General features: G+C 51.6%; 2 protein-coding genes across 7 annotated transcripts in view; one reads left to right on the plus strand and one right to left on the minus strand.

Annotated features, from left to right (window-relative positions):
- DHX8 (DEAH-box helicase 8) overlaps positions 1-10,713 on the plus strand; it is a 30,435-nt gene extending 19,722 nt beyond the window's left edge. Inside the window, exons 18-23 of the mRNA XM_082603429.1 lie at positions 2,679-2,834; positions 5,200-5,337; positions 5,821-5,949; positions 6,128-6,324; positions 6,798-6,977; positions 7,839-10,713. Of these exons, the coding sequence (XP_082459555.1) occupies positions 2,679-2,834; positions 5,200-5,337; positions 5,821-5,949; positions 6,128-6,324; positions 6,798-6,977; positions 7,839-8,058 (1,020 nt within the window). The 3' untranslated portion in view covers positions 8,059-10,713. The remainder of the gene's footprint in view (positions 1-2,678; positions 2,835-5,199; positions 5,338-5,820; positions 5,950-6,127; positions 6,325-6,797; positions 6,978-7,838) is intronic.
- Positions 10,714-11,797: 1,084 nt separating this feature from the next.
- Positions 11,798-27,130, minus strand: ETV4 (ETS variant transcription factor 4). 6 transcript variants are annotated; one of them, XM_082603424.1, is made up of 14 exons: positions 26,904-27,130; positions 26,275-26,385; positions 26,005-26,098; positions 25,736-25,783; positions 18,506-18,559; positions 17,211-17,337; positions 16,345-16,488; positions 15,840-16,117; positions 14,146-14,292; positions 13,948-14,022; positions 13,719-13,787; positions 13,390-13,562; positions 13,017-13,118; positions 11,798-12,693 (listed from the first exon to the last, which is right to left on the minus strand). In XM_082603424.1, the coding sequence occupies exons 2-14, from the start codon at positions 26,332-26,334 to the stop codon at positions 12,469-12,471; spliced, it is 1,596 nt and encodes a 531-aa protein (XP_082459550.1). In that variant the 5' UTR covers positions 26,335-26,385; positions 26,904-27,130; the 3' UTR covers positions 11,798-12,468. The 6 variants fall into 6 exon arrangements, with proteins under 6 accessions (XP_082459550.1, XP_082459549.1, XP_082459551.1 ...); XM_082603423.1 differs by having other exon boundaries at positions 16,345-16,506; XM_082603425.1 differs by lacking the exon at positions 26,275-26,385 and having other exon boundaries at positions 16,345-16,506.
- Between the last annotated feature and the right edge of the window lie 16 nt (positions 27,131-27,146).

The following is a 27,146-nucleotide window of genomic DNA, read 5'->3' on the forward strand; positions in this document are numbered from 1 at the left end:
GGACTCTCAACCACTGCGCCACCAGGGAAGCCCAAAAAGTTCATTTCTTTCACCTCACAGTTCTGCTTCTAGCAGTATATCTGAAAGTTAGAAATGACTGAACACATATCCAAAGGTAACGGGAAAGGATGTTCCCTGAAGCATTGTTTATATTGGAGGGAGCCTGGAAAAACTCTAAATGAGCTCCAGAAGGGAAGTAGTTTAATAAAATATGGTAAGTTCATGCCATAGAATGTTATGTGACATTAACATGGTGGTGTGTATCTATATTTAATGACATAAGCATATAACTCTGATATATCGTTTGAAAAAAGTGAGCTACAAAATAGCATGAGTAGTATAATCCAATTTTTGTTTAAAAATAGATGGTGTGTGCTTGTGCACAGTGTATGTAAACGTGCCTGCGACTGAAAGCATGTTGGTGAAATGTTAGCCAGGGTTATTTCTTGGTGGTGCCGCTGGTTACTGTGCTGATGGGTAAAGCACATTTTCTTCCCTGTACTTTTATATATATATATATATATATTTTATAGGGGTATAGTTGTTTTACAATGTTGTGTTAGTTTCTACTGTACAGCAAAGTGAAGAAGAGTTCCCTGTGCTATACAGCAGGTTCTTATTAGTTATCTATTTTATATATATTATATGTATTGTCTTAATATTCTGTAAGAGGTATGTATTACTTTCATAATTTATAATACCATAAGGCTGTTTTCATTTTGAAACTTTAGTAATAATAGCTAAGACTTGCAGGGTACTTCCTAAGTGCCAGGCACTGTCCCAGCTACTTTCACATACATGAACTCATTATATTCTCAGTTGATCCTTTGTTGTAGATGTTATTATTATCCTCATTTCACAAATGAGACTGACAACCAGAGGGGTTAAGTGTCTTGCCTGTTACACAGCTGGTGGAGCCAGGATTTAAACCAGGGCAGTCTGGCCCCAGCATGTGTACTCTGTACAGTTCTCCTGGGGGTGATACGTGCAACTCGCAGTGATGGAGAAATTATTTATTATTCTCTGCTCTCCCTGATTTGGAGAGACACCTGTAGAATGCTGTGGAATCTGCCACGGTATGTGATGGCTGCCTGCCTTTGAGTGGGTAGTGACCTTTCATATTCCATCCTTTGGTTTGGAGCTGGCATAGGACTCTCTAAATCCTGATACTATTTATAAGACAGATGGTTTTGTCAGAAAACAGCCCTCTTCAGATTGCTATTCACTGTTTCCTAGCAACCTAGGGCTAACCTACATTTTTTTTTTAATTTCAGAAATTAGCGCCCTTCTCCCGTAAGTTCAGAAATAATATTACATTGGTTTGGAAGTTACCCATAGCCCTACCACCACCAATCACTGTCATCATTTTGACGTTTTTCTTGCCCATCTTTTTTCACGTTTGTTTCAGGTTGCATTTCTAGTAGTGTAGTAAGTATGCGGTTTTTAATTAAATATTTAATTTTCCTGGTTATTAAAGTGATATATGTTCATTGTTGGATATTTGATAAAGAAAACAGAACTCATCTATAAGCCTTCCATCAGAATTAGCCACAGTTAACATTTTAAGGTATTTTTTTCCTAGTTTTTTACTTCTGGTAGTTTGTATATTTGCATTAAGATTAAAAAATAGGGCTTCCCTGGTGGCGCAGTGGTTGAGGGTCCGCCTGCCGATGCAGGGGACACGGGTTCGTGCCCCGGTCCGGGAGGATCCCACATGCCGCGGGGCGGCTGGGCCCGTGGGCCATGGCTGCTGAGCCTGCGCGTCCGGAGCCTGTGCTCCGCGACGGGAGAGGCCACAACAGTGAGAGGCCCGCGTACCGCAAAAAAAATAAATAAATAAAAGATTAAAAAATAAATAAAATTAGTATTACATTGTTTGGCAACTTGCTTCTTCATCTCTGTGAGTGAACATTTCCTTCTGTCATTGAGCATCTCAAACCGAATTTTTAAAACAGCTGCAGACTCATTCACTGGTATGATTAACATTATATTTATTCAGTTCACTTACATTTGGTCATGACTGTGGAGGGTGGGTTTTGTCATTTTGTTTTATGCTTTCTCATTTATGATGTGCCACACTATTTTGTTTTTTTTTAATATATTTTATTTTATTTTTTATTTTTATTTTTTGCCTGTGTTGGGTCTTGTTGCTGCACGTGGGCTTTCTCTAGTTGCAGCGAGCAGGGGCTACTCTTCGTTGTGGTGCGTGGGCTTCTCATTGCGGTGGCTTCTCTTGTTGCAGAGCACAGGCTCTAGGCGCGTGGGCTCAGTAGTTGTGGCGCTCGGGCTTAGTTGCTCGGCGGCATGTGGGATCTTCCCAGACCAGGGATCGAACCCGTGTCCCCTGCATTGGCAGGTGGATTCTTAACCACTGCACCACCAAGGAAGCCCCTGCCACACTATTTTGAAGGTATATTTCTGTGATCTTTACCATATTTCTTCGATTCACTTGCTTGTATTTGGCCTCACTTGAACAAGCTTTCCTGAAATGCTGAGTGTTGGAGAGGGGATGATAAGAGCGTTGGTAGGTAGTCTTGGAAATGACCCTAAAGGAAGTGAAATAAACCCCATTTTAGGTTTTGCCTGTTGCTGAGTGCCCTTCTTTTAACAGATTTCCTGGGTAAAGCTGTTAAGCAATGTTTAACAGATATGTTACTTTTATATGCCCACTCCTCTAGGCTCAGGCAAAGCAACGTGCTGGCAGAGCGGGGAGAACAGGCCCAGGGAAGTGTTACAGGTTGTATACAGAACGTGCCTACCGAGATGAAATGCTGACCACCAACGTGCCGGAAATCCAGAGAACCAACTTAGCAAGCACAGTGCTCTCACTCAAGGTAGAAATCACTGTCTTGTTCGAATGCTTTGGTAGAATAGTCCAATCCTGTGGCCTTAGTAAATGAATCTCAGTTTATGAACCTTGTTAAATACTTCAGTAACCCCATGGAACCAGTCCCTTTGAGTGGAATGCAAACGGCTGTGATAACAGCCTCTCTGCTGCGGGGCTGGGGCTAAATTGGCATGTGTGCTGTGACATTTTTTTCTTGCCATCGTAACCAGCAGGGTATTTGGTTATAAAAGGTTTTAGCTGGGAGCATTTTCAAACAGGATATGAGGAAAAATCGAATCAGTGCCAAACTGTGGACAAACTCACTTCCCTCAACCCTTTAACTTTCAGATCCAACTCTGTTCTTTTAGAACAGAAGCAAAACCCCCAATCCAAAGAGGGGAACTGTTAGTACAGATTTCAGCCTGGCCCCCTGGGGACTTGGTTTTCATCTGAATCGTTGCTCTTCCTCTCTCAGTCCCCTGTGAGGACCTTCATTGTCTTTTGGCAGGGGGAGCCGCATGAGTAATTTCCTAGATGATGGCACCCCCGCCCCCCGCCCCCCGCCACTGATGCTGCGCTGGAGCCCTGGCACTTCACTGATGCAGAGTGCTGTGTTGTAATTTATTATTCATTCCCTGTAAGAGGCTAAAACAGAGCTTCAGAGAAAAAAAAACCTGCTCCAGTCTCTGGAGTGAGAACAGAGAGGCATCTGTGGCTCAAACTTCTGCTCCGAGCTGTGTGTCCTTGGCAAATTTATCTGCTCGGCCCTCTGACCTCTATTCTCCTCTCAAAAGCAGGGGCTGTTAATAGTCTCTCCTGTGAACATAAAGGAGATAATGCAGGTAAAGGCACTTGGCACAGTGCTTACCGATTGCTAACATAATTCCTTGTAGTTCTTATACAGTAAGAATTTATTGAACACCCGCTGTGTTTATGGTCACCATCACTTTATGGGAAAGAAACAGAAAGCTTAGGTCCTGCCACATCTCCCTTTATACACACTTGGATAGTGCATCATTCACTTGTTTCTTTTAGTCATCAAATTTGGTAACAAATGTATCGAATATCCACTCTGTGCCAGGCAGATTGCAGGTGGTTTTGTGTCCATGTGTCTCACCATTGTGAACTCTGAGAGCAGGGACCATGTCTTAGTCACCTTTATATCCCTGCCACCTAACATGGTACAAGGTACTTCCTAGGTGCACAGGAGAAATTATGTATGCAAGAGACAGGGCAAGCTGGTTGTTGTCTTTTTTTTTTTAAATTATGATAAAATACACAATACATTATCACTGTAATCTTTTTAAAATGTCCAGTTCAGTGGCATTAAGTACATTCACAGTGTTGTCCAGCCATCACCACTGTCCATTTCCAGAACTTTTTGATCATCCCAAATCGAAACTCTGTACCCATTTAACTAAACTATCCCTTTTCCCCTCCCTTCTGCCCCGGTAACCATTATTCTACTTTCTGTGTCCATGAATCTGCCTATTCTAGGTACCTCAGATAAATGGAATCATAAAATATTTGTCCTTTTGATCTGGCTTATTTTACTTAGTATGATGTTTTCAAGGTTCATCATGTTGTAGCATGTGTTAAAATTTCATTTCTAAGGGTGAATAATATTCCATTGTATGTATATACAGTGTTTGGTTTATCCATTCATCTATTGATGGACATTTGGCTGGTTTCTACCTTTTAGCTATTGTGAATAATGCTGCTGTGAACTTAACGTACAAGTATTTGTCTGAGTCCCTGCTTTCAGTTCTTTTGGGTATATATCTAGAAGTGGAGTTCCTGGATCATTTCATAATTCTGTGTTTAAGTTATTGGTGAATCACCAAATTGTTTTCCTCAGCAGCTGCACCATTTTACATTCCCACCAGCAACATATGAGGATTCCTATTTCTCCATATTTTGCCAACACTTGTATTTTCTTTCTTTTTTTTCTTTCTTAAATTATAGCTATAGCCATCCTAGTGGGTATGAAGTGGTATCTCCTTGTGGTTTTGATTTGCATTTCCCTAATTACTAGTTATATTGAGCATCTTTTCATATGCTTGTTGGCCATTTCTATATCTTCTTTGGAGAAATGTCTACCTTTGCCCATTTTTAAATTTTTATCTTTTTGTCGTTAAGCTGTACATACTGTCATTCTGAGTGAGTGTTTTTTAAAGTTTCCCGAGAAAGTATATGCTTTCTATCAGTCTTGAGTTTTGTGTGGCACATTCCTGGAGATTCCTGCTAATCCTGCTAGTGGCTTCCTAATTGCAGTCGAAGATATAAGAGAGAAGGTGACAAGTAGTCTCCCTCCATGTTAACACTGGTGAGGCTGACCCTCCCATCACACACATTCTTCTCTTCTGTTCTAGGCCATGGGCATCAATGACCTGCTGTCCTTTGACTTTATGGATGCCCCGCCAATGGAAACCTTGATCACAGCCATGGAGCAGCTATACACATTGGGGGCCCTGGACGACGAGGGCCTACTTACTCGCCTGGGCCGCAGGGTAGGGGACAGAACCTGACTTCCGGTGCTTTGGGGAAGGTTCCTTGGCTAACCTTCCATACTCTGTTCTGTTTAAAAGATTAAACTCTGAGGCCCTGGATAAGCTTTGAGTAGAATTCTACATGCCTGTTTTTAACCTGGATTTTCCACTATCACTTAAAACTCTTTCTTCTTTACAGAAAAAGAAATTCTATTCAGTTAATCTTACCTCATGATATATTATTGAGTCTAGCCTTAATTTGAAAAGATGTCGGCAAAATTCCCACCTATTCCAACGGTAGTTATACTCTTGGTCACATACATTTTGTTGGGTTTATTTGGGAAATTAAAAAAAAAAATCTTCTGATAGAGCCAGGCATCCCACACCATCATGCTTAGGTAAACCTCCTGTGGTCTGTTACCCACTCTGACCAGTGTTTTTACGCTGGCAACCCAGATGGGTCTTCCCCAGGGATGCAACTGTAGTTTCTTCTTCTCCCTCTAGATGGCAGAGTTCCCTCTGGAGCCAATGCTGTGCAAAATGCTGATCATGTCTGTGCATCTAGGCTGCAGTGAGGAAATGCTGACCATTGTGTCCATGCTGTCTGTGCAGAACGTCTTCTACAGGCCCAAGGTAGGGAGTTCAGGCCCACATTCAGACAGGGGTCAGGTGAAGTTGGGTGAAAGCAGCCTGTTGCCACCACAGTGCTTAATGTGGACACTTGATGGGGCCGCAGAGGGCTCCCCAGCACTGCTGGATGTTCAGTGAGTAGCTGTGGGGTGGAAAATGATCCTCTCTGCACTGCTTGCAGGATAAACAAGCCCTCGCAGATCAGAAGAAGGCCAAATTCCACCAGACCGAAGGGGACCACCTCACCCTGCTGGCCGTGTACAACTCTTGGAAGAACAATAAGTTCTCCAACCCCTGGTGCTATGAGAACTTCATCCAGGCTCGTTCTCTGCGCCGGGCCCAGGACATTCGCAAGCAGATGTTGGGCATAATGGACAGGTAACACCCGGTGACTTCTCGCGTTCAAGTTGAACCTCCTTGAATGCCGTGTCTGTTTGTACGAACCTGTGAAGTTGTAGGCATCTGTACTCTCACTCCTCACATAACTCTTTTCCTCCAGCTTTTCCGTCTTTGTTGTACTCCTCCCCAGGTAAGGATGTGGCTGAGAATCACTTCAGAAAGTTCCTAAGAGGGAGATGATATATTAGTTGTTGAAAATGCTCTTTGTTTACAAGCCTCTGCAACATGATTAATTGGGTTGAATTACAACCTAAGCAAAGTGTCTGGCTCTTGTGGCATCCATCTTGCCCGCTGTGTAGAGCTGCCCCTGGAAGGGCTGGAAGCAGGGTCCTGGTGCCAAACTCTGGGGACCCCAAGAAGGGTGTGTTGGGTACCATCATTCCGGAAGATAGAACCTCTGAAAGCAGAATAGTCTCACACCTTTGACCTCTCTTGATTTATTCTCCTGCTAGACACAAGCTGGATGTGGTCTCCTGTGGTAAGTCCACAGTCCGAGTGCAGAAGGCCATCTGCAGTGGATTCTTCCGGAACGCTGCCAAGAAAGACCCACAGGAGGGTTACCGGACACTGATCGACCAGCAGGTGGTCTACATCCATCCTTCCAGTGCTCTCTTCAACAGACAGCCCGAATGGTAGGTGGGCAGAGAGAACTTGTGGATCTACTGGCCTTTTTGTGTTTGTATCCTCACCCACCCCCAGCACTTCCTATTCTAATATTGCTCATATTTCTAGAGAAGCAGGAGCCTGAATTAGACACAATATCAGGCCCTTTTTTATTTATTATTTATTTATTTATTTTTAGTTTTATTTTTTTGGCCGCACTGTGCGGCATGCGGGATCTTAGTTCCCTGACCAGGGATCGAACCCACACCCCCTGCAGTGGAAGCGCAGAGTCTTAACCGCTGGACCACCAGGGAAGTCCCGAGGCCCTTTTTAGAGAAATAAAATCATGGGGGTAAGAGCTAGGAAGGATCTTAGAGATTATCTAGTGAGGTGGTTAAAAAAAAATTTTTTTTTTCAAGTAGTATTTTTTTAAAAATTGGAATCTTACCCATCCTAACATAAAACCAATTAAAAACCACTGTGCCACCATGGTGGTAGAAGAGGGCTGGAGATGTAGAGCCTTGCCTGCTTGGCTTTCCCCATTCCCTTGAGGCAGCCTCTGAGGTCCTCTTCAGGGCCCTAGAGTTCTATGGATACAGCCTAGAAAACCACCCATTTCACAGAGCAGGAAACCAAGGTCCAGAACAGGGATGTGATTGGCTCCGTGTCACTTAAATCGTTGGAACTGGCAGTTTTCTGTGGTTAGAGGTGTGTAGGCTCCTCAGTATTGGGGTGTGGCTATCATAAACAGAGGCTGCAGTCTCCTCAGGGGTCAGGCAGGAGAGGTAAGAGGGTCAAATACAAGCTCAGCTGAGGCCCACCAGGGACCAGGGTGCCGTGGAGCTGGGCCTGTATCGGAGGCTTGAGCCCTCTCTCTGTCCCCCGCTCAGGGTGGTGTACCACGAGCTGGTGCTGACCACGAAGGAGTACATGCGTGAGGTCACCACCATTGACCCCCGGTGGCTTGTGGAGTTTGCTCCAGCCTTCTTCAAGGTCTCTGACCCGACCAAGCTAAGCAAGCAGAAGAAGCAGCAACGACTTGAACCCTTGTACAACCGCTATGAGGAACCCAACGCCTGGAGAATATCCCGAGCCTTCCGGCGGCGCTGAAAGGCGAGAGTCTGTGTGTCTCTTCTGCAGCAGTGGGCCCGGGCTTGGCCTCGCCCTTATTGATGAAAAGCTGATCCTGAGGATACAGCTGTCCAGTGACTGACTATCTTAACTGGGCATTTCCTAAACTTGTCTCTCATTTCTTCCCTGGTGGTAAAATAGAAACAGGGATTTACGCCTGGTTTGATCAGAGCCTCCAAGCCCCACCACCCCAAGGCACTCAGCCAGGGCTCACAGCCAACATGGGAGTACACTGTATCATCTCCAAGAAAGGCGAAACTTCTGCAGCCCTCGGATGGGAAAGGGGAGTCATGAGCATATGGTACCTGGACTCAGTGAGGGCCCTGATGCCCTAGCTGGTACTCTGGAGGAGGGAGCCACAAAGCTCGCTGAAAGTGTTGGCCCCGCTTCCTGTCCCTGTCCAGCCTCTGTACTTTTGCTTAACCTCCTGCAAATATTTATTTTCTTAAGGAAACAAAAATTGGTTTTCTGTGGCTGTTTCTTCTAGCTGAAAGGTTAGTGTTGGCCTGGGCTGAGGGTGGGGAGGGTTAGTATCTGTGGCTTCAGTGGAGAGTCCCCTGAAACCAGAGCCCGGGGCCTCTTTGGGCTGGGAGGTGACGCACAGCCAGACCTCCAGTCTTATCTCTCAGCACCGGCGCTGGTCCGGCTCTGCATGGACCGCCCCATGATTAACCACATCCACTGCACAGGCGCTCCACTTTGGGCGCCTGAGTGGTTACAGATGCCACATATTGAATACAGAAGGCTCTCCCTGGCTCTCTTTCCCGCCTGCCATGCTCACAACATGCAGCGTGTCCTATTTCCTTTTGAAACATGTAAGAAATGACACAACTTTCAGTTTATTTTGGTTTTATTTTTATCCTCCTGAGGTCTTTGACAAAGGGTTGTTTTGGTCAAAGCCTCCCTTCCTCCACCCGCAAACTGAAAATCAACAGAACACCTCTCAGAGCCTGTTTGTGCTGCCCAGGATCTGTGCGCCTGGCCTCGTGCTTGGTGGTTTTCTCCTAGCATTTGGCTGGGGAATGGCCACCTCCAAGTGCCCCTCTCACATTTCCTGAGAAGCCTCTGGGCTTGCACTTGGAAGAACAGCAGGCAGATTCTGCTGGGCCAGGCTGTGGAACTTCTGGAAAGTTGGTCTTGTAGAGAGCCCCCGGGGGTTGGGGACATCCTGTGTTATGGCCTGCACTACTTCCTACCTCCTCACACCAGTAACTAATGATGTAAATACTAGAACTACTATACAGTGGTACGCTGGACACTAAAAGAGACCATATGACATACTAGGATATAAAGGACACTAAAAGAGACCATATGACATATTAGGATATAAAGGACTGTGGGCTGTCATTGAGCAGCAGACCAGCCACCCTGAAGACACAATTCAGAAACAACCCAGCAGAACCTGCTGACTGTAGGCCCCGCCCCTTTACTGAGCTGAGTGAGCCCCTACGATTCTGAGTGTGCCTCTCAGGAAGCCAGGCCAGCAGTTAAGGGCAGGTGATCTTTACGTGCTAACCTTCAAGGTATTACAGGGAGAGATGGTGCAGGGACGGACCGAGGAAAGTGAAGTGGAAGCAGGGGCTGGGTACCCAGCTCCCCAGTCTTAATTCCAGCCCAGGTCTCTCCAGTTTAGGAAAAAACTCTGGGCTTGGCAGCCCGCCTGTCCCAGCTGGGTGACCAGCACTGACAGCATTCGTACCTCTGAAGTCATCGCCCCCAAGGAAGGAGGTTTGGGGTTTAAGCTGAAGTTGAAAAGGGGATGTTTAACAGGCCAAGGGTGAGAGACAGCAGCTGGTCATCTTTCTGGGTTAGGTGAGCACAAAGAAGGACCCCAGCTCTGTGGGTGTTCCTGGAACATCTCCCCGAAGAGCTGGGGTCATGTGACGACATGGCTGGGGTCTGACCTTCTGACTCCATCAGGAAACAGCATGTAGGCAGTATTGCTGAGCCTGCCCAGAGGGAGGAGGGGGCTCCCGGCCAGATTGGGAAGGAGGACTCGCCTGCTGCTCCTACACAGTGGGGCCCGTTTCTCTTCCTTGAACCAGTATTTCCCGAGATTGAGTGACAGCCCAGGAGAAGATGTGGGTCTCACGCAGGGAGCTGGAATCTTCTCGGTTGTTAAAAGTACGCTGTTTAACCCCCCGCTCCGTGGGAGCCTAGCTCAGGAGTCTCCTGCCCCTGCACATGTGCCAAGTCTTGTACTTGTCTGTGTGTCGGGGACCATCCCCACGGGCCACATGTCAGCACTCCTGCTGGGTCACGTGCCTTGGTCCAGGGTTCACCTTCATCCATTCTGGAGCACCATTTGGTTTTGGCTGTCTCTCCTTCAGCCAGAGAATTCTCTCCAGTGGTCGTGCTTGTGGTCTGGTAGCTGTCTCCTCTCGGAGCAGTGCCCTCCAAGTGTAAGGATTTGAACAAGAGTTGTGAGGAGTGTCTCGTTAACACGCATTTCAGAGGGCAGAGGTCATGTGTCTCAGCCTGTGGAGACCTTTCCAGGACACTGCTTCTCACCTAAATCCCTGTCTCTCCTCATGTGCGCCTACTGGGGACCTCAGGGTTTCCACTTGACTTTACACCTCTTCCCACCATGATAGCCTGGCTTTCATGTACAATTAAATCATATATTTTTAAAAACTTGTTTCTTAGAATTTTCTGTCTCTTGCTCTAAATGATGAAAATCAGCACATTATGTTTTCTGTTTCTGGGGGAAGAAATAACATTGCTTTCTATTTGTGGGTAGGGTTCGCGTGGCATCCCTTTCTGCCATCTTGGCGTAAGTACTGGGCAGGGGCTGAGGGTGAAGCATTAACGGGGTTGGGCCGGCCCTGCCTCAGCGCAGCTGCGGTTCCCTGCAGTTCTGATGTACCTGGATGGAGAGCACCCGTTTCCACCTGAGCCTGGCTCCTAGGAAGCCGCTTACACAGGGGCTGGACCTAGAACTGCCCATCCTGCTCTTCCCTTACGCACAGCCACCCCGTTGTCCTATCTACTGTTACACTTCCTCTCTAGGTGTCACTTTTTCAGCCTGGCCTTCCCCCAAACCCCAAAAACTCGGCCCAGGGTTCTGGTTTCCCCCAAATTTGGGCAAGGAGAATCCATGCTGTTTCCCCTTCCCTTGTCCTGCAAAGGTCTGGCCTGTTCTTCCTCCACTAGCCAGGACCCAGGGCTCGGGGCTGCTCCAGGCTCCCCGCACCCTCCCGCCTGGGTGCCTTTCTTCTCTCGCTGCTCTCCAGATCCTCTCCACACAAACTGTCCTCACCTTCAGCAAAAACAGCAACCTGGAGCCACGGTAGGAGGGGACACACAGTTGGGGTACACATGGGTAGCGTGGTCATGGGAGCAACTGTGATCACAGAAACCACAGGCCAAACTCTGCCTGAAGAAGCCCCAGGAGGTCCTCAAAGCTCTACTAGGCTCCCACTTCCCTCAACCTGGACAGGGAGATGGCTGCAGGTGGCCAGCGGGCACTAGGCCAAAGTACCCTTTGTCCATTATTTCGGACAATCCTCACACAATAAGCCTGGGAGGGGGAAAGAGCAGGTATCACTGAGCCCATTTTCCAGAGGAAAAACTCAGAGGTCAATTGTTTTTTCCTAAACCCATAAGGGAAGTTAAGTGTCAGGGCCAGGCCCCAAACGCAGGTCATGGGCCCCTAAGGCCAGAGCTCCTTCCAACCCCAGCTCCTTCTCCCATGGCAGCAAAGAGGACAAAGGAGAACTCACAGGAGACGCAGAGCCTTTATTAGGGTCTGGCAGGTGTAGTGGAGATGGAGGTGAAAGCCCAGGCCTGGGCCTAGGAAAACGCAGAAGAGACGCAGAGGGCCCTGGAAGCCGAGCCCAGCCGTCCCTCCTCCACCTGGCAAGCCCTCCCCCATCCCAGGTTCCTCACTCCAGCCTCCCCCTGACTCTACGAACAAAAAGCACCAAGAACTGCCAAGTAGGACCCTCCAGGGCCACAGCTTGGAGCGGAGTGCAGGCTGCAGGCCGCTGTCTCCCCAGCATGGGGGATCAGGGGAGCTCAATGTCTCCCTCTCCACCAGGCTGAAGTGGGGAAGCTCCTTCTCTGTCCCCCGGAACAGAACAAGCTCTTGTTCTCTGTGATGGGGGAGAGGGAGTGGGGCTTGGCCTGTAAGCAGGACCTAGGAAGAGGCCAGAGGTGGAGTCCCCGGAGGAGTTTCCGAGACGCCACCTTCACACTCGCAGTGTCTCCACTTTCCCTTCCCGTCAACCCTGGGGAGCAGCTCAGAGTCTGGGCTGGAGTGACTGATGGGCAGAGGGGGTCTGCTCCAAAGACATCTGTGGGTTTCAGAGCGGGAGTTTCCCTGACACCAAATTTATCTCTATGTACACAGGGCAGCACCCCCGGCAGCAGGGGAGCAGCTGCTAGGGGCTAGTAAGAGTAGCCACCCTTGGGGCCAAAGGGCTGGGCAGGGCCAGCCAGCTCTGGGAGGTAGGCGGGGCTCTCGTCCAAGTGGGACAAAGGGACTGTGTCCTCCTCACTGATGGGCCGGTCAAACTCAGCCTTGAGAGTTGGACGCTGATTGTCCGGGAAGGCCAGAGAGAAGAGGGCCTCGGGCTCGCACACAAACTTATACACGTAACGCTCGCCAGCCACCTGTGGGAAGAGAGGGCTGGGTCAGTGTGGGGGTGGGGAGAGCAGCCCTCCTACAGATGCCTGGGGCACATTTCTCCTCCAACTGGTTCTTCTAAGAAGCTCCTGTTCTCTAATCTCAACCTCTCCATGCTTTAGGCTTTTCCGTTACTATTTATGTGTATCACTGTTTTGGGAGAGGGAAATCTTGGGATTGTCCACAGTTTGACTTCTCTGACTGGTTCATTGTCTGCTCCTTCAAACTTGCGAGAATGCTCTCCTGCCCCCATCACCTTCCCACATCCACTGCCCCCCACCCCCTTGTCCTTGGACCCTTAACACCTGACCTTCTGCATGATGCCTTTCTCATAGTAGTATCGGAGTGAGCGGCTCAGTTTGTCGTAATTCATGGCTGGCCGGTTCTTCTGGATGCCCCAGAGCCTGGCGACCTGGGGACAGGAGACAGAGTTTGGGGATGGCGATGGCAGCTCAGCGGAGGAAATAATGGGGCACAGGTCAGAAAGAGTACTTGAGATTCTTGGTGCAAATGCTCAGCTGGCCCTGCAGCTAAGCACCAGCCAACAGACCCTGGTTTGGCAGGAATTCAGGTTAAATAAAGCAACGGTGCTGGTGAAGGCACGTGCCACCAGTTCCCAGGTCCTCTCATCTCCAGGCCCCAAAGTCGTTGGGAGGAGGGGTGGGGACATCTGAGAGGCCCACCTCCTCAGGCTCAATTAGTTTGAACTCCATCCCCCGGCCGGTCCAGGCAATGAAGTGGGCATTTGTCGGGTCATCCAGCAGGGCCACCAGAAACTGCCACAGCTGCAAGGCACCCCGGCGCTGGTAGGGCGGTCCCTCTCTGAAGGCTCCCACCCCTTCCTGTTTGATGTCTCCTGGGGAACACGGGAAACAGGTGGTGGAGGGCTTGTGCCTTCTGGTCCCCCAAGCAACCCGGCCCCCTCTCCCCAGGGGTCTCTCCAGGCCCTTTCTCATGAAATGTGATGTGATTCCTGGGGGACACAGAGGGCATGAAAGGTCACTTCTCTGACCTTCAAATTTCTCAGGGACGACGCAGACATCATCTGGGAATGGTCGCAGAGGTTTCTCATAGCCATAGCCTTGAGGAGGAAGTTGCAGGGATCACTTAGATCTGGGGGTTCACTGATACGAGACCCCACAGAGTCCAGAGGGACTCCTGGCCAGGAGCCCCTCCCCCAAGGCACGACTCCCTCCTCCAAACTTGGAGGGCTTGGCAGGGGAGGGAGGAGGCTGCCTTACCCATGGTCCCGTCACCTGGAGAGGGCCCGGAGAAACCCTCTGCGTGAAGGTACATTGAAGCATACCCAGGGACATCTAGGGGGGAAGAAAGAAAAAAGGGCGATGTTATAGGTATATGGGGTAGGGGCGGCAGTCCTGCACACGTTCAAGAACTTCTGCCAGCCTGCCTTCCGGCTCTTTTCCCAGAGGCCTGCCTACCACCAAATCCTAGGGGAACTTCCCCCAGAGGGAGTGAGAAGCCGGAAGCCTTCAACTTGAGGGCGGGGTCCGAGGGCCTGGATGGCAGCAGCTGGGGCTGGGCAAAGCTGCTCCACAAGGCCCAGGATTCCAGGGAGCAGCTGTTTCCTGTGAGTTTAGGGGGAGGAGGAGGGTAGAGATGAACCTCCGGGGAAAGGGTTCAGTGTCCCAGCCTAAGATTCCCTTGGAATGGGCTGACGTCCGGTCAGCAGGGCAGGTTCCAGCCCAGTGCGGGTGTGAGGGAGGGAGGGAGAGAGGAAAGGAGTGAGAGTGGCGGGGGGGAGAGAGAGAACACGCATGCGTCTATCTGTGGAAGAGGCGGTGGGCACACGGGGCTGTGTGTTTTCAGGCCTGACAGCAGACCGTCCACTCTATTTCATTCCATTCCACGGAATTGACACCTCCCCACCCCACCTGGAGGAGGCCCCGGTGCAAAGCCAGCCCTTCAAGCGCCAGCCCCTTCCCGCCCTACCCCCACCACTCCCACCTATGAATGAGATGGTGAAACCCGACACCTCCGGGAGGAGGCGGGAGGGTGGGCTCATTCATGCCTCCATTTTGTGAATGGAATTCCTGACTCCATTCACAGGAAGCTGAAGGGGGAGGGGCAGGAGTTCAAGGGCATGTAACACGATCTCCTCCGGTCTACATCCTTTGAAGGTCGGCGGCAAGAGCGTCTCCCTCCTCCTTCCTCCATCTCACAGCCGGGCATGGCTCAGGCTTAGGGCCCGGGCTTGAGGAGAGGTGGGTGCTCCCTTCTGGTTCTTGCTGGGGCAGCCTGGAGGATTTGGGGCTCACCCCCGCCCCTAAAAGACTGGGCACCAGGAAAAGGGAAATTCAAAAGCTCTGGCCAGCTCTGAGCCTACCTTAATCTCTGAATTTATTTTTTCTAATGCAAGTTTGCAGATAAACTCAAATTTGGAGCTGGTAGCAATGTTAACAGGAGACAAGGTTTTCTGGGCCTTTCCTGGGCGCATGGGGTTTTGAGCTGTAGTTGTTAATGAACACAGCAGCTGAGTGCATCTCACTCCTGTCAACAGCCAGGTGGAAACTAGAATTTAAAGCCGTCCCTACTTCCGGTCTGGCCAGGATGGCGGGTCCTTCCAACCTGGAGGCTCCGAACAGGATGTGAAAACCACATGTGAACCCCGCCTTCCAACTGGGAACTGTGAACCTGGCTAGTTTCAAGTTCATGTTTCTCCTCATTCAAATCCCTTTGTATTTTTAAGCTTCTGTGGGGACAGGCACCAATGACACGTCCTATTCATCTTTGTGTCCTCCAACTGCACACACTCATGCTCCTGGCACAGTACTTAAATCTCAGTAGGTAATTAAACCCCCAAGCACCTGCTAAATAGAAATAGGAAGAAATGCATTAACTTTCCTATCAAGTCACAAGCTACCTGAGGGCAAGGACCTGCACATGTCACTCATCTCTTATCTGAATATAAGTTTGCTAATTGAAAAGTGACAGTTCTTTTGAATCTATGAAAAGAAGTGGTAGGTGGGTGGGTTGAATGTATGAACTGGTAAATGGATGGGAAGGTAAAAAAACTTGTGGGGAGACATTCAGGGTTTAATGGAACTGATCACATGCCACCCCACCCAGCAATCCACCAAAACCCCTCCATCCCCTTCCCAGGAGCATCTCTTACCTGAGTCGTAGGAGAAGTCCATCTGCTCCTGTTTGATCACTACCCCCGCCCCTGGGTACCTGTGCCCATTGACTCCACCCTGGCCCACTGCCAGATGGCCGGGCTGGCCGGCCTGTTCATACAGGGGGTCAAGGTATTCCTGCTTGAAGCTCTGCTGGGGGTAAGGTAGGCAGGGCTCCGACAGCTGGTGTTGGTAGGGGGCTGGGAGAGGTTCCCGGCCCCCTCCCTGAGAGGGTGTGAAGGAGTGGCAGATATCCAGGGGCTGCTGGAAGACAGAGCTGGATGTGGTTGGATGGAGAAGGAAGAAAAGAGAATATTAAACGAAGTCCTCCTTGTGCCTGCGGCTCCCAGAGCTTAGAGTGGGCTCCAGTGGGGGGGGGGGAATGGGGGGGTGTCAGTATCCCTTCCTCCCTACCTCCCCCCATGCCAGGTTTCTTAAGGGCAGCGAAGAACACTCAGGGATTGAGAAAAAACTGGTGAGACCTGGTTCTCCTTGTCACCTTACCTATGCTCCCCGAGGTACCCATGGCCAGGGTGGGGCTGGGAGGTGCCAGAGGATCTCAGGAAACTCCGTTGTTCTGCCCGGGGAAAGGGTTGCAGGGGCGACTGTCCGGGGGCACCAGGGGCGGGGGACTTGATGGCGATTTGTCTAGGGGGGTCATAGGCACTGGAGGTGAGGGGGAGACAGGGGTGAGGGGGCAGAGAAGTTGAGCGAGCATCTTTGAACGCTTCACTCCCTGGGAAGTCAGGTCACAGGGATTATGGGAGAAGAGTAGAGGGTGCCGGGAAAGGAACAGCATGAGCCAGACTCAGCCCCAAATGAACTTTTTTTTCTCCTTTCTTAATCCTGAAGCTGGGTGTAATCTTTATTTATTTATTTATTTATTTATTTTGCGTTACGCGGGCCTCTCCCTGTTGTGGCCTCTCCCGTTGCGGAGCACAGGCTCCGGACGCGCAGGCTCAGCGGCCATGGCTCACGGGCCCAGCCGCTCTGCGGCATGTGGGATCTTCCTGGACCGGGGCACGAACCCGCGTCCCCTGAATCGGCAGGCGGACTCTCAACCACTGCGCCACCAGGGAAGCCCGGGTGTAATCTTTAGAACACCTCTCCCCAGCCCAGAGCAGCTGGGCTGGGTCAGACGGCAGCTTCTCCAGTGGAGACACTCTGCCCGGGTCTTAACACACATCCCTTGAACCCGCTGCTGCATTTTTCATCCTAACAACTCAGGAAATCCTGAGCTATATTACTCCATTCCAGGAGCTCGGAAGTCCTTTCTGTCGTCTAACCTGCATCTCAACTGCTGCCATTGCTCACAGGTGCCCACCCCCACCCTCCATCCAGCCCTTCCCCAGGGCGGGGCTGGGGCTCACCTGGAATAAAGGCACTGCTCGCCATGGTGGTAGGAGAGGGACGGCTTCCTGCTGCAGGGCAGGGCCCGCTCTGTGCGGGGACTCTGGGGTTCCTTCTTGATCCTGGTCGTGGGGCTGTGGAAAGCTACTGTGGGGGTCGGGAGGGGCAGAGCAAGGCCAGCGAGTGTCACAGGAGAGGCAGGAAGAGCTTCGGACACCTTCTGCTCCTTAAGGAGCAGCTGGGCGCCAGTACAGCCTCATCCCCGTTCTCTGGATCTCCGTTGTCAGACGCTTCTAAGAACAGTTCGGCTATTTACATTATGTGTAGTTTTATACCTCAGGCTAATGTCCAATCTGAACCAAAGAAACTGTCTGAAGTTCAACATTTAACGCAATCCCCCCACCCCCCAAACACCTTTCTAGGAGTGAGCACCTCCAACCAAAGGCCTCTGGTTTTCCTGACTGCCCTGGAAAATTCCAAGGGAGAACAATGTTTTCTTATTTGGGGCTATGAAGAATCTTTCTTTTTCTGGTTAAGGTTGGATATGAGCCCACTTGCCTGTCAGCTGACGAGCAACATACACATGCTCCTAATTATCTGAGAAGAACATTGGCCTTTCCTGTGGCCCCTGCTGGGTTCGCCAACTCCAGCCACCAGGCTGAGCAGCAGAGTCGGTTCCAAGGCAGTGAATGTAAGAGAGTCAAAACCTGCCATCGACGGTTCTGTTGTCGATCATTTGTGCCCCGTTTCACTTCACTGAAGATAGTTGAGAGCAAAGTATCTGACATTAAAGCAGGGTTTCTCAACAGTAGCACTGGTGACATTTGGGCCAGATAATTCCTTGTCATGGGGGCTATCCTGAGCATTGTAGGATGTTAGCGGCATCCCTGGCCTCTACCCACTAGATGCCAACGGCACCCCACCCTCGGTTGTGACAACCCCAAATGTCAACTGACATTGCCACCTGTCTCCTGGGGGGCAAAATTGCCCCCGGTTGCATGAAAGTAACTTAGAATGGTAGAACTGCACCCTGCTGCACTGGTCCAAGCCCCTCGTTTCAGAAATAAGGAAATGGAGGATCACAGAGATGAAGCGTCTGCTCCAAGGTCACACAGCTAGGATGGACAAGCCCCGATTTGAAGACATCTCCCAGTTATTGCTTGGTATTTGAGTCCAAACCCAAGAATGGGGAGCCCTACCTTCCACCCTCTTCTAGAAGACAGAACAAGTTGATCTTTTGTGATTCTCTATCCCTATGACTCATTTCCTGCCCTCCCCTACTCCCCATTCCCTCTACCCAGGGCCCTCTACTCACAGTTTTCTGAATGGAAATCAGGAACAAACTGCTCATCACTGTCCGGTACCTGAGCTGCAGAGAGAGGCCAGAGGTGAGTCTGGGGTGGGGGCCCTGGATGGCAGTCCCTGGCAGACACCATTATTGCAGCCCTGCAGATTAGCACCAGCCCGAAGCGGGGAAACGGCTTTCCTAGGACTGAAGGCAACTCCACCCCAGGTCCTAGTGACCTCCATCTCTGGGTTCCATTAACACCCTGGAGGGAAGGCTGCAAGTTCTCAGAACCCGTCTGAGCAGATTCCAGAGTTTTGTCCTAGATGCTTTGTCTTTTTTCCCCTCCACTTTTATGAGTGCAGACAGCCCTGCCCCTCAGAGTTTACAAAACTCCCTCAAAGCTCCCAGCAGAGTCACATCTGGGGTGGGCAGGTACGATAAGGAGTGAGATTCTGTGGACTTAGAATCACATGGGAAGATTCTGAATCTGGGCTGAACCCAGGAATCTGCCTTTTATAGAACCTCCCCGGTGAAAGGTAGAAATCTAGAGCCTGGGAAAGGAGATGGAATGGAAGAAAGAGAATGGTTCAAGAGAGGTGATAAGAGGATGACAGTGGGAGAGGAGGCTGGGGACACTGGCAGGTCAGGTGCCTTATCGCTTTGATGTGCAACTAGGAGAGAGAGAAGGGCTTCCCAAGCTTGGAGCTCTGAGGAGCACTCCCAGGGCGCCAGCGTGGGTCGAGTTGAGTTTGGAGATTAGGCAGGAAAACTAAAATAGAACAACAGCTCATCCATGGCCTCCAGACTGGATATCCGGGCTTTGATTTCTAGTTCTTACCCTGGCCTCACTAACTCCTTCAGGTGGGATACAGCTGAGCGCCTCTCCTGACCCCAGAGTCTTTGCCCACTTTTTGCCCCTCTCTCAAGAATAAATAGATCACAGCAGGAAGAGGAAGGGTAGACACCGAGAGGGACATCCTATCAGTCTGGGAAGAGACTGGCTTGAAGATGAAGCAATGGAACCCATGGAGAGGGGTCTTTCGTTCCCTGGAGACTGCTCTCAGATTGGACAATCAATAGGAAAACTCATGGATACAATGACTGGAGAGTTGAGAATGGCTGGTAAGGGTGAGGGATATGAGGAGATGGCTGGAGATCATGGCCACTCGTCCTAGTCTATACAGGACACACCCCAGTCTCTATGGCTTCCCTCCTGGGCCAAGGCTCCATCATTTCTTCCTTGGATTTCAGCCACGACATGTTTTCAGAACTCCCAACATCTACTCTCCCCCAAACTGTCAGAGGGATCTTTTTACAACAGAAATCCGATCACTTCTCTCCCTTGCTTAAAGCATGAACCCCAAACTCTTGCCCTTGGCCTCTGGGGTGCCCAAGTTCCTGGCTCTTGCTTACCTCTCTCACCTGCCTCTCCTTGCCTGTTACTCTCCAGAGCTCTGGTCTCCTTTTGGGTCCTCAAACTTGACCAGCTTGAACCCTCTTCCCCACATCTTGGCCCGTTTTTTTTTTTCTGGCCTTTGAAGTGTTAGCTCACTTTGCTATCTCAGAGGCCTTCTCTGACCACCCAAACCAAAGTGGTCCCTCCTGGCTCTCGATCGCATCCCTGTTTTATTTTTTCCCTAGCGCATATGACTACCTGAACTTATTAATTTACGCACATGTAACTTATGTGTAATTTATTGTCCATCTCCTCTACCAGAAAGTTAACCTTGCTGAGGGCAGGGGCTTTGTCTGTCTTATTTGTCTGACTCCCCAGCACCCCTCAAACAAGCTCTCGTTCAGAAGAGACACTCAATGCATTATTTGTCAACTATATGAATAAACTACAATGACTCCTTGTCCTCAGGCTGGTGAGAGCCAGCGACATGGGCCTGGGAGCAAGAACTAAAGAGATCCTAACCAATCAGCCCTTCCCTCCCCTTTAGGGTTCCCCCTCTCCACCACCAGGTAACATTAGAGGCAGGTCCCCTGAAAAGCACATCTCACAAGGGATGCTTTAGGCTGTGATCAATTGCTTGGCAAGTGGGTTCTTCACCAACTTACTTTAAATATCAGAGGTGTCAAGTGCTTTAAAATACACATTTATGCGGGGGGGGGGGCGGGGGGAGGGATAAATTGAGAGCATGGGATTAACAGATGTACACTACCATATATACAATAAACAAGGATTTATGGTATAGCACAGGGAACTATATTCAATATCTTGTAATAAACTATAATGGAAAGGGATAAGAAAAGAATATAGGTCTACGCATATATACATGTATAACCAAATCACTTTGCTGCACACCTGAAACTAACACAATATTGTAAATCAACTGTCCTTCAATAAAAAAATAAATTAATTAAAATAAAATATCGTTTGTAGGTAGGTGACTTCCTGACAGAGGGAACCCAGTGGCCGAGGGGTTTAAGAATCAGGAACCACTAGCAGCTAGAGAACTTATGAAAGAAAAGGAAGCAGAGAACAATCCTAGAGTGATCAACTAGGTCACTAGACCGTGAACTCCCGTGGCAAAAACAAACAAACCAAAACACCACAGAGCACATCTTTTCAGGAGTGCAACTAGGGCACAAAGGCAACCATTCCCAAACTGGGCCCAATCAAGAATCCCGGGGCGGGACTTCCCTGGTGGCACAGTGGTTAAGAATCCATCTGCCAATGCAGGGGAGACGGGTTTGAGCCCTAGTCCGGGAAGATCCCACATGCTGCGGAGCAACTAAGCCCCATCTGCGTACAGCAATGAAGGCTCAATGCAACCAAAAATAAATGAATAAGTTTATTTAAAAAAAAAAAAAAAAAAAAAAAAAAGAATCCCGGGGCATTGTTAACAACAGATTCCCAGTCCCCTCCTCTGGAGAGTCACATTCCATAGGCCCGGGGTGGGGGCCAGGCATCTGTATTTTAACGCATGCCCCTGGTAGCTCTTAAGGATAGGCAGGTTTGGAAAACTGGATAAAGGGAAGGGTGCAAAACCTGCTCAGCTGCCCAGGGGTGCAAGGCCCAAGCCCATCACTGCTGTGCCCTCTGGCCCACCCATAGACAAGACCCCCGAAGTGGCAGGATGGGGGTGATAAGAGTAAGATGGACAATATTTCCCTCCCTGCCACCTGGGCAAGGAGGGTTCCAAGGGTGGAGGAGGTGCAGAACACGGGGGAAGCTGACGCACACAGGTCTGCCTCTGGGGCTACATTAACTGCCAGTTTCCACGGAGGTAATGGGCTGGGGGCATCTCCTGCTGGCGTCACAGACCAGGTCATGTGACGCTAGAGAGCCCTGGGGTCATCTTGTCTTTCCTCTTGCCTCAGGCCTGAAGGTTTGACCAGAACCCCCAGTCCCCCCAGCAGTCCCAGAGGAGGCCCCCCGCAGCACACTGACCACACCTCAAAAGAGGTGGCACCATCTTCATCCCAGGGCCATGAGAAATCAGCCAAGCAAGAAGGGGCTGTGGTGGGAACCCCAGTCCCTGCCTGGCCCCTCTCCAGAACACCGGCTCCTCCCAAAGGGGCAGGACAGGGCTTCAGTCGCACAGAGACTGTCAAGGATGGAAATAGGAACAGTAACAATGAGCCTCTCATTCCTGGAGAGCAGAAGAATTTCTAATTACCGTGTTCGGTCTTGAGTGTCAGCCACTCTATATTTGTTGACCTGGCTGAGCTCTGGCTGCCAAGCCAGTGTGCCAGGGTCTGCCCCCAACTCCATCCTGGCACTAAGGTGGAGTTGATCTGCCTGGGGACATGGCAGATGATTAAGGAGGGGACGGGAAATGTGCCAAGCCAGCATGATGCCCAGAAAGAGAGAATTTTAGGGAACATCCCTCCAGTGGGGGGGGGGGGTCAGTAGAAGAGAAGGGGCTTAGGGGCCTCCCAAGCTGGGCTCCAGGAGAGCTGGGAGGTGAAAACCACCAAGTAGCTAAGCCCACCCCAGCCAAACAACCCACCTATATGATATATGCCCCATCACCTTCTCCCCCTCCTAGGGTGCAATCACAGGGCGAAGGGGTCTCTTAAGGAGCCCCAGGGGGAAGGGGGGCCATTTCCCGGAGTTTCTGCTCCATTGTGTCACCACTCGCCTCATCTCTCACCCTTACCCCGCCCCCACCCTGGCAGTGTGCTGGAAGGACCCAGTTCTCTATCTATGGAGGGGACATTTGTCCCCTAGAGCCTTCTGGAAGGGGAGGAGACAGAAAGATGTAGAAGGAGGCAATGTAGCTAGGAAAGACTGGAGGAGGGGATTAACCCCATATCACCCCACAGACAGGCTGAAGCACCAGCGTGCACACACGCAGATTCACACACACCCTGATGCCTTTTACTTCACGCCAGCACACGGATGAAACACATCCTCCATGCATACCCTTCCCACACAGGTTCTCTTTTTGGACTTAAAAATACGATGAGGGAAAACCAAGGGGCAAGGGAGCTGAAGACCTTGGAGGAAGATTTGGGAGCAATGGTTCTTGTGACCAGGGGAGCACAGACCCACCCCTTTGAGAATCTCATAAAAGCTATGGATCATTCTCTTCCTAGAAAAATTCACATTCCTTTGTGTATGGTGTACCCCAAACAATTTTATACACATATCAGAGGGCGCAAGGACCCCTGCAACCTATCCACAGAGCTTTTGGGAATCCACCGACCCCGTTATGGACCCCCGCCTCATACAAAGGACATACATGACCCAGAGTCAATGTTCCTTTCCATCAAAGAGACCAACATCATTGTCTCTGAGGGTTCCTGTGGGCTCCCGACAAGCCCGGAAAGGAACCCTCGTCCAGAAGCGGCACATCTTTAACCATAGCCAGACACAGCCTGGGCTCAGCCTGTCTGAGCCTGGGTTTCCCTGCAGTAGCCTGATTATTTCTCCAGCAACTCAGCAGATCTCAGGCACCCCGAAAACAGACACACCTTCTTAGCCTCACTTCACCCCCACCCTCTCCATCTAGAAAACCTCCAACCCAAAGATGTCTGAGCTGCCTCTACAGAGCCCCCCTCCCCCTCCCCCTCAATGTTGCACAGACACCAGACGCCGCACCCAGAACCGCCGCCGCACCCAGAACCGCCTCCGCCAGAATCCAGCCTCGTGTTCCCCCGAAATCTTCACAGCCTCACCCACACTTCAAGGACCTACTGCGTCTCTCCACGTTGGGGCTTTAGGGGGAAATCAAGCTAAGGGAGTTTGGGCTCTGGCCTCCAGTCCCACGCGCCCCACCACTGGCAAGTTTCCAAAGGAGCTAGACCCTCCCTGCCACCCCAAAACTCCCTCTGGGCTGCAGGGGTCACTGACCTGGTGGGAAGAGGCAGGAGAGGCGGCTGGGGTGCTGCTGGGATGGTGCAGGGGGACAGGGCCCCGGCAGCTGCATCTGTCTCCGCAGAGAGAGCGAGAAGGAGCGATCGGCCTCAGCATCCCCCCCTCACGCCTGGCCATCCATCGCCAGCTGGGAACCTGAGCTGCTCCCTCAGAAGGAAGGACAGGGAACCAAGGAGACCCCAGCGGCCCCTCCCCAACCTCCGTCTTGCGATCCCCACCCACTGGATTTAAATGTACAGGGACTTCCAGGGCAGCAGCAGGAAGCACACACACTGGCTGTCACACTGACACATGCAGATAGACACAAGTACAATTTCTAGACCCCCACCGCCAAGGGGTGGGGCTTCCAAGGTTGAGAGCAGATGAGAACGTTTTCCTCCCCTTCCCATTCCAAACCCAGCTGCTTCCAAAATGCCACCCTCTGAGCCTACCCCTAGATCACAGTCCCGGGAGCTGCCCACCTGGGGAGCCTAGGGACCCTCAGCTGACAGACGAGGAGCCTGGCAAGCCAGACAGAAATCAGGCTTTGGGAAAGGAAGTCTTTGAGAGACGGTGGAAACCGACACCGCTGCGTTCTTCAGCTCCAGCCCAGCTCCGGAACCTTAAGCGGAGGATGGGAGGACTGGGCATAGCTCTGCATGTAACTCGCAGCTGGGCACACAGGGCTTGCAGAATCGGGGAAGACAAGACGTGCACAATCTCCCCCAGAACCCCCAGATCCCTCCAGCACCCACGAGGCCGTTTAGCCTCGAATTCCACAAAATGTCTTGAGTGCTTGCTCTATGCTAAACAGTCTGTTAGAGTACATATTTTGGGGACACCACAGTCGTCGAGACAGATCTAGTCTCACCTAGTCAGGGGTCTTTCTCTTCTACCCCAAGGTTTTAAAGATGGCTCTAGAGGAGCTGGGTTTGAGTTTTAAAAAATCGTCAAAGATACCCAGATGGAGGGAAGGGGAAATCCCAAAGAAGAAAAGAGCCCTCAAGAAGGGGTTCCTGGTGCTGTAGTTTTTTGGTTTTCAGTGTTACACTGAAGGGACCCTCAGATGGGGGTGTTACCCCTTCCCTCTCAGACTGTCTAAACACCATAAGCCTCCACCTCAGCCCCACCGGCGACACCCTCAGGCCCCACCCAAACACACCAAGGAATCCAACCAGGAGACCCCCACCCCCACCCCGGAACACACCTCGCTACCCAGAGGAGGCCTCGCTATTGACCCCACCCCTCCAGCTCAGAGCGCACCCCACCCCCGCCCCCAGCAAACTGGAGGGGCAATTTGCCTGTGGAGGGAGGTAGTCAGGAGGGAAGGGGGCGGGAGGATCAGCTGCCATTAGAATAACAATTAAGGCTGTTTGAGGGAGAAGCCCTGGGCTGCTTTGCCAAAGTGCGGCCAAAAAGAATTATTTAAACTTTTGCTGTTCTTTTGGCTCAAACAGTAAATTGTTTGGCGCTGCGGGCTGGGAAGAAGAGAAACCAAGGGTGTAACAATGAATGTTTTGGCAATTCCAGAAAGCAAGTAACAAATGAATCTCTCCTTCTCCTCCCCCAGTTTCTCAAACGCCCCACTCCTGCAACACCCCAACCTACACCTCGGCCTGGCGGCTGGTGCCAAACAAACTTTGCAAATGAAAATTTCAACCAGGAAAACGGGCCTGGGGCCAAGTTCCATTCAAATAGGCAAATACCCCACACAATGGTCTGATTCATCCGCAGGCCTAGTTACACAAGCCTGGCTCAAGGCAGAGAAAATAAATATCAATATAAGTATCCACGCTGGGAGCTGGAAAGAGTGGAGAGGCAGGGGACTTGGGGAAGGGGCCTTGCAGAGGCCCTTGAGGGCGAGGAGAGAGGAAGCGGGCTAGGCTGGAATAGTAGGGGTAGAGAGCATCCCCCACCCCAATAATAGTAAAGGTCACAAAACCACTCACCTTCAGCAAGCCACGTCTCCTGGAAGTGACTTAGATCCTGGAATAGATCTGAGGGGTGAATAATGGAATTGGAGAAGGTGAGCTGGAGGTGCTCGTGAGAGAGCGGGAGCCCTAGCGAGCCGGATGACCTCCCCCTTGGGGGTACTGGCAGATAATGACCAGAGTCCCTTGGAGGGCGAGTCTTTTTGGGAAAAGGGCAGGGGCTCCAGGGTCAGCCCTCGGGGTGTGTGAGGTGGGGAGGGTAGAGGTTTATCTCTCTGTCTCTTTACCTTCGGAGTCGGGGGGCGGCAGGGAGCCCGGGTCCATGAGCTTCCCCTGCGGGACCATCAGCGCTTCGCGCAAGCTCCCATTTCCGGGAGATTTCTGCGGAGAAGGGGAAGAATGCCCCCGAGTAACCCTGAGGCCGCCTGGTCTGGGGGGCGGGGCTGGGGTCCCGGGGTGACTCAGGGGAAGGCAGCCCTGGACCCCGTTGGGGCCGCTGGGTGGGTAGGGGCGGGGTGCAGGGAGGGGGCGGGCGTGGAGGCCGGCGCGGCGCTCACGCTGCAGAAGGTGTAGGGCACTTGCTGGTCCAAGTATCCGCCTTTCATCCTCCGCTCCATCCGGCCTCTCCCTCCGGCCACACGGCCCGGGCCCCGCGCGGGGGCAGAGACCTGGGGGCGGGGGGGCTGCGTTTGCACACCGTCTGGGGGAAGGCAGCGAGGTGGGGGTGGGGAAGGGCGACCGGGAGGGGCAGTCTTGAGGCTCTGGGTCCGACGGCAAAACTTCTCCGACTCACTTAGGCGATGGGGAGGTTTCCGCCTGCCGAGCTTAGCGCCGCCACCACTCCCCTCCCGCCAAAGGAGGTCCCACCTGCTCCTGGGAGCCGGGCTCGCCGTTTCGGCTGCTTTCTGCAGCCCTGCTTTGCCCAGGCTCAGTTACATAAGACGTGTGTGTGTGTGTGTGTGTGTGTGTTCGCTCGCGCGCGCGTGTGCGCTGGCGCGCGGAGGAGCGGGCGAGGAGCGCACCATTCGCACACCCACAACTCTGGCGCCCCCTCCAACCCTGAATCCCAGCGTCTCCCACCCCCTGCCCTGGAATCTGCGGAGGCGGCGGTGAGAGTGTGGTGCGTGTTGGAGGCGAGGCTGGGAATCGCAGACATTCTCCCTCCCTCTCCCTCCCGCAGCCTCACCTGAGGCCCGGGCGTCTGTGCTGGAGCAGCGGGGGGTCCCAAGCATACCCCGGGACCCCACTGAGGGCCGCGGGGCTAGGCCGGAGCGAGGCGGCCCCGGCCCCGGGTCCCCCGCGCACCGGCTTGTTTTCCGGGCGCCGCCGACAGTTGTGAGCCCGGGGGAGCCGCTGATTGGTGCATTTCCTTCGCCTCGGCCTCGGCTCTCTCTCCCCCCACCCCGTTCCCTTTGTTTCATTGACTTTT

The sequence above is a fragment of the Mesoplodon mirus genome, assembly GCF_964341445.2.
Source record: "Mesoplodon mirus genome assembly, chromosome: 18".
NCBI lineage: Eukaryota > Metazoa > Chordata > Mammalia > Artiodactyla > Ziphiidae > Mesoplodon > Mesoplodon mirus.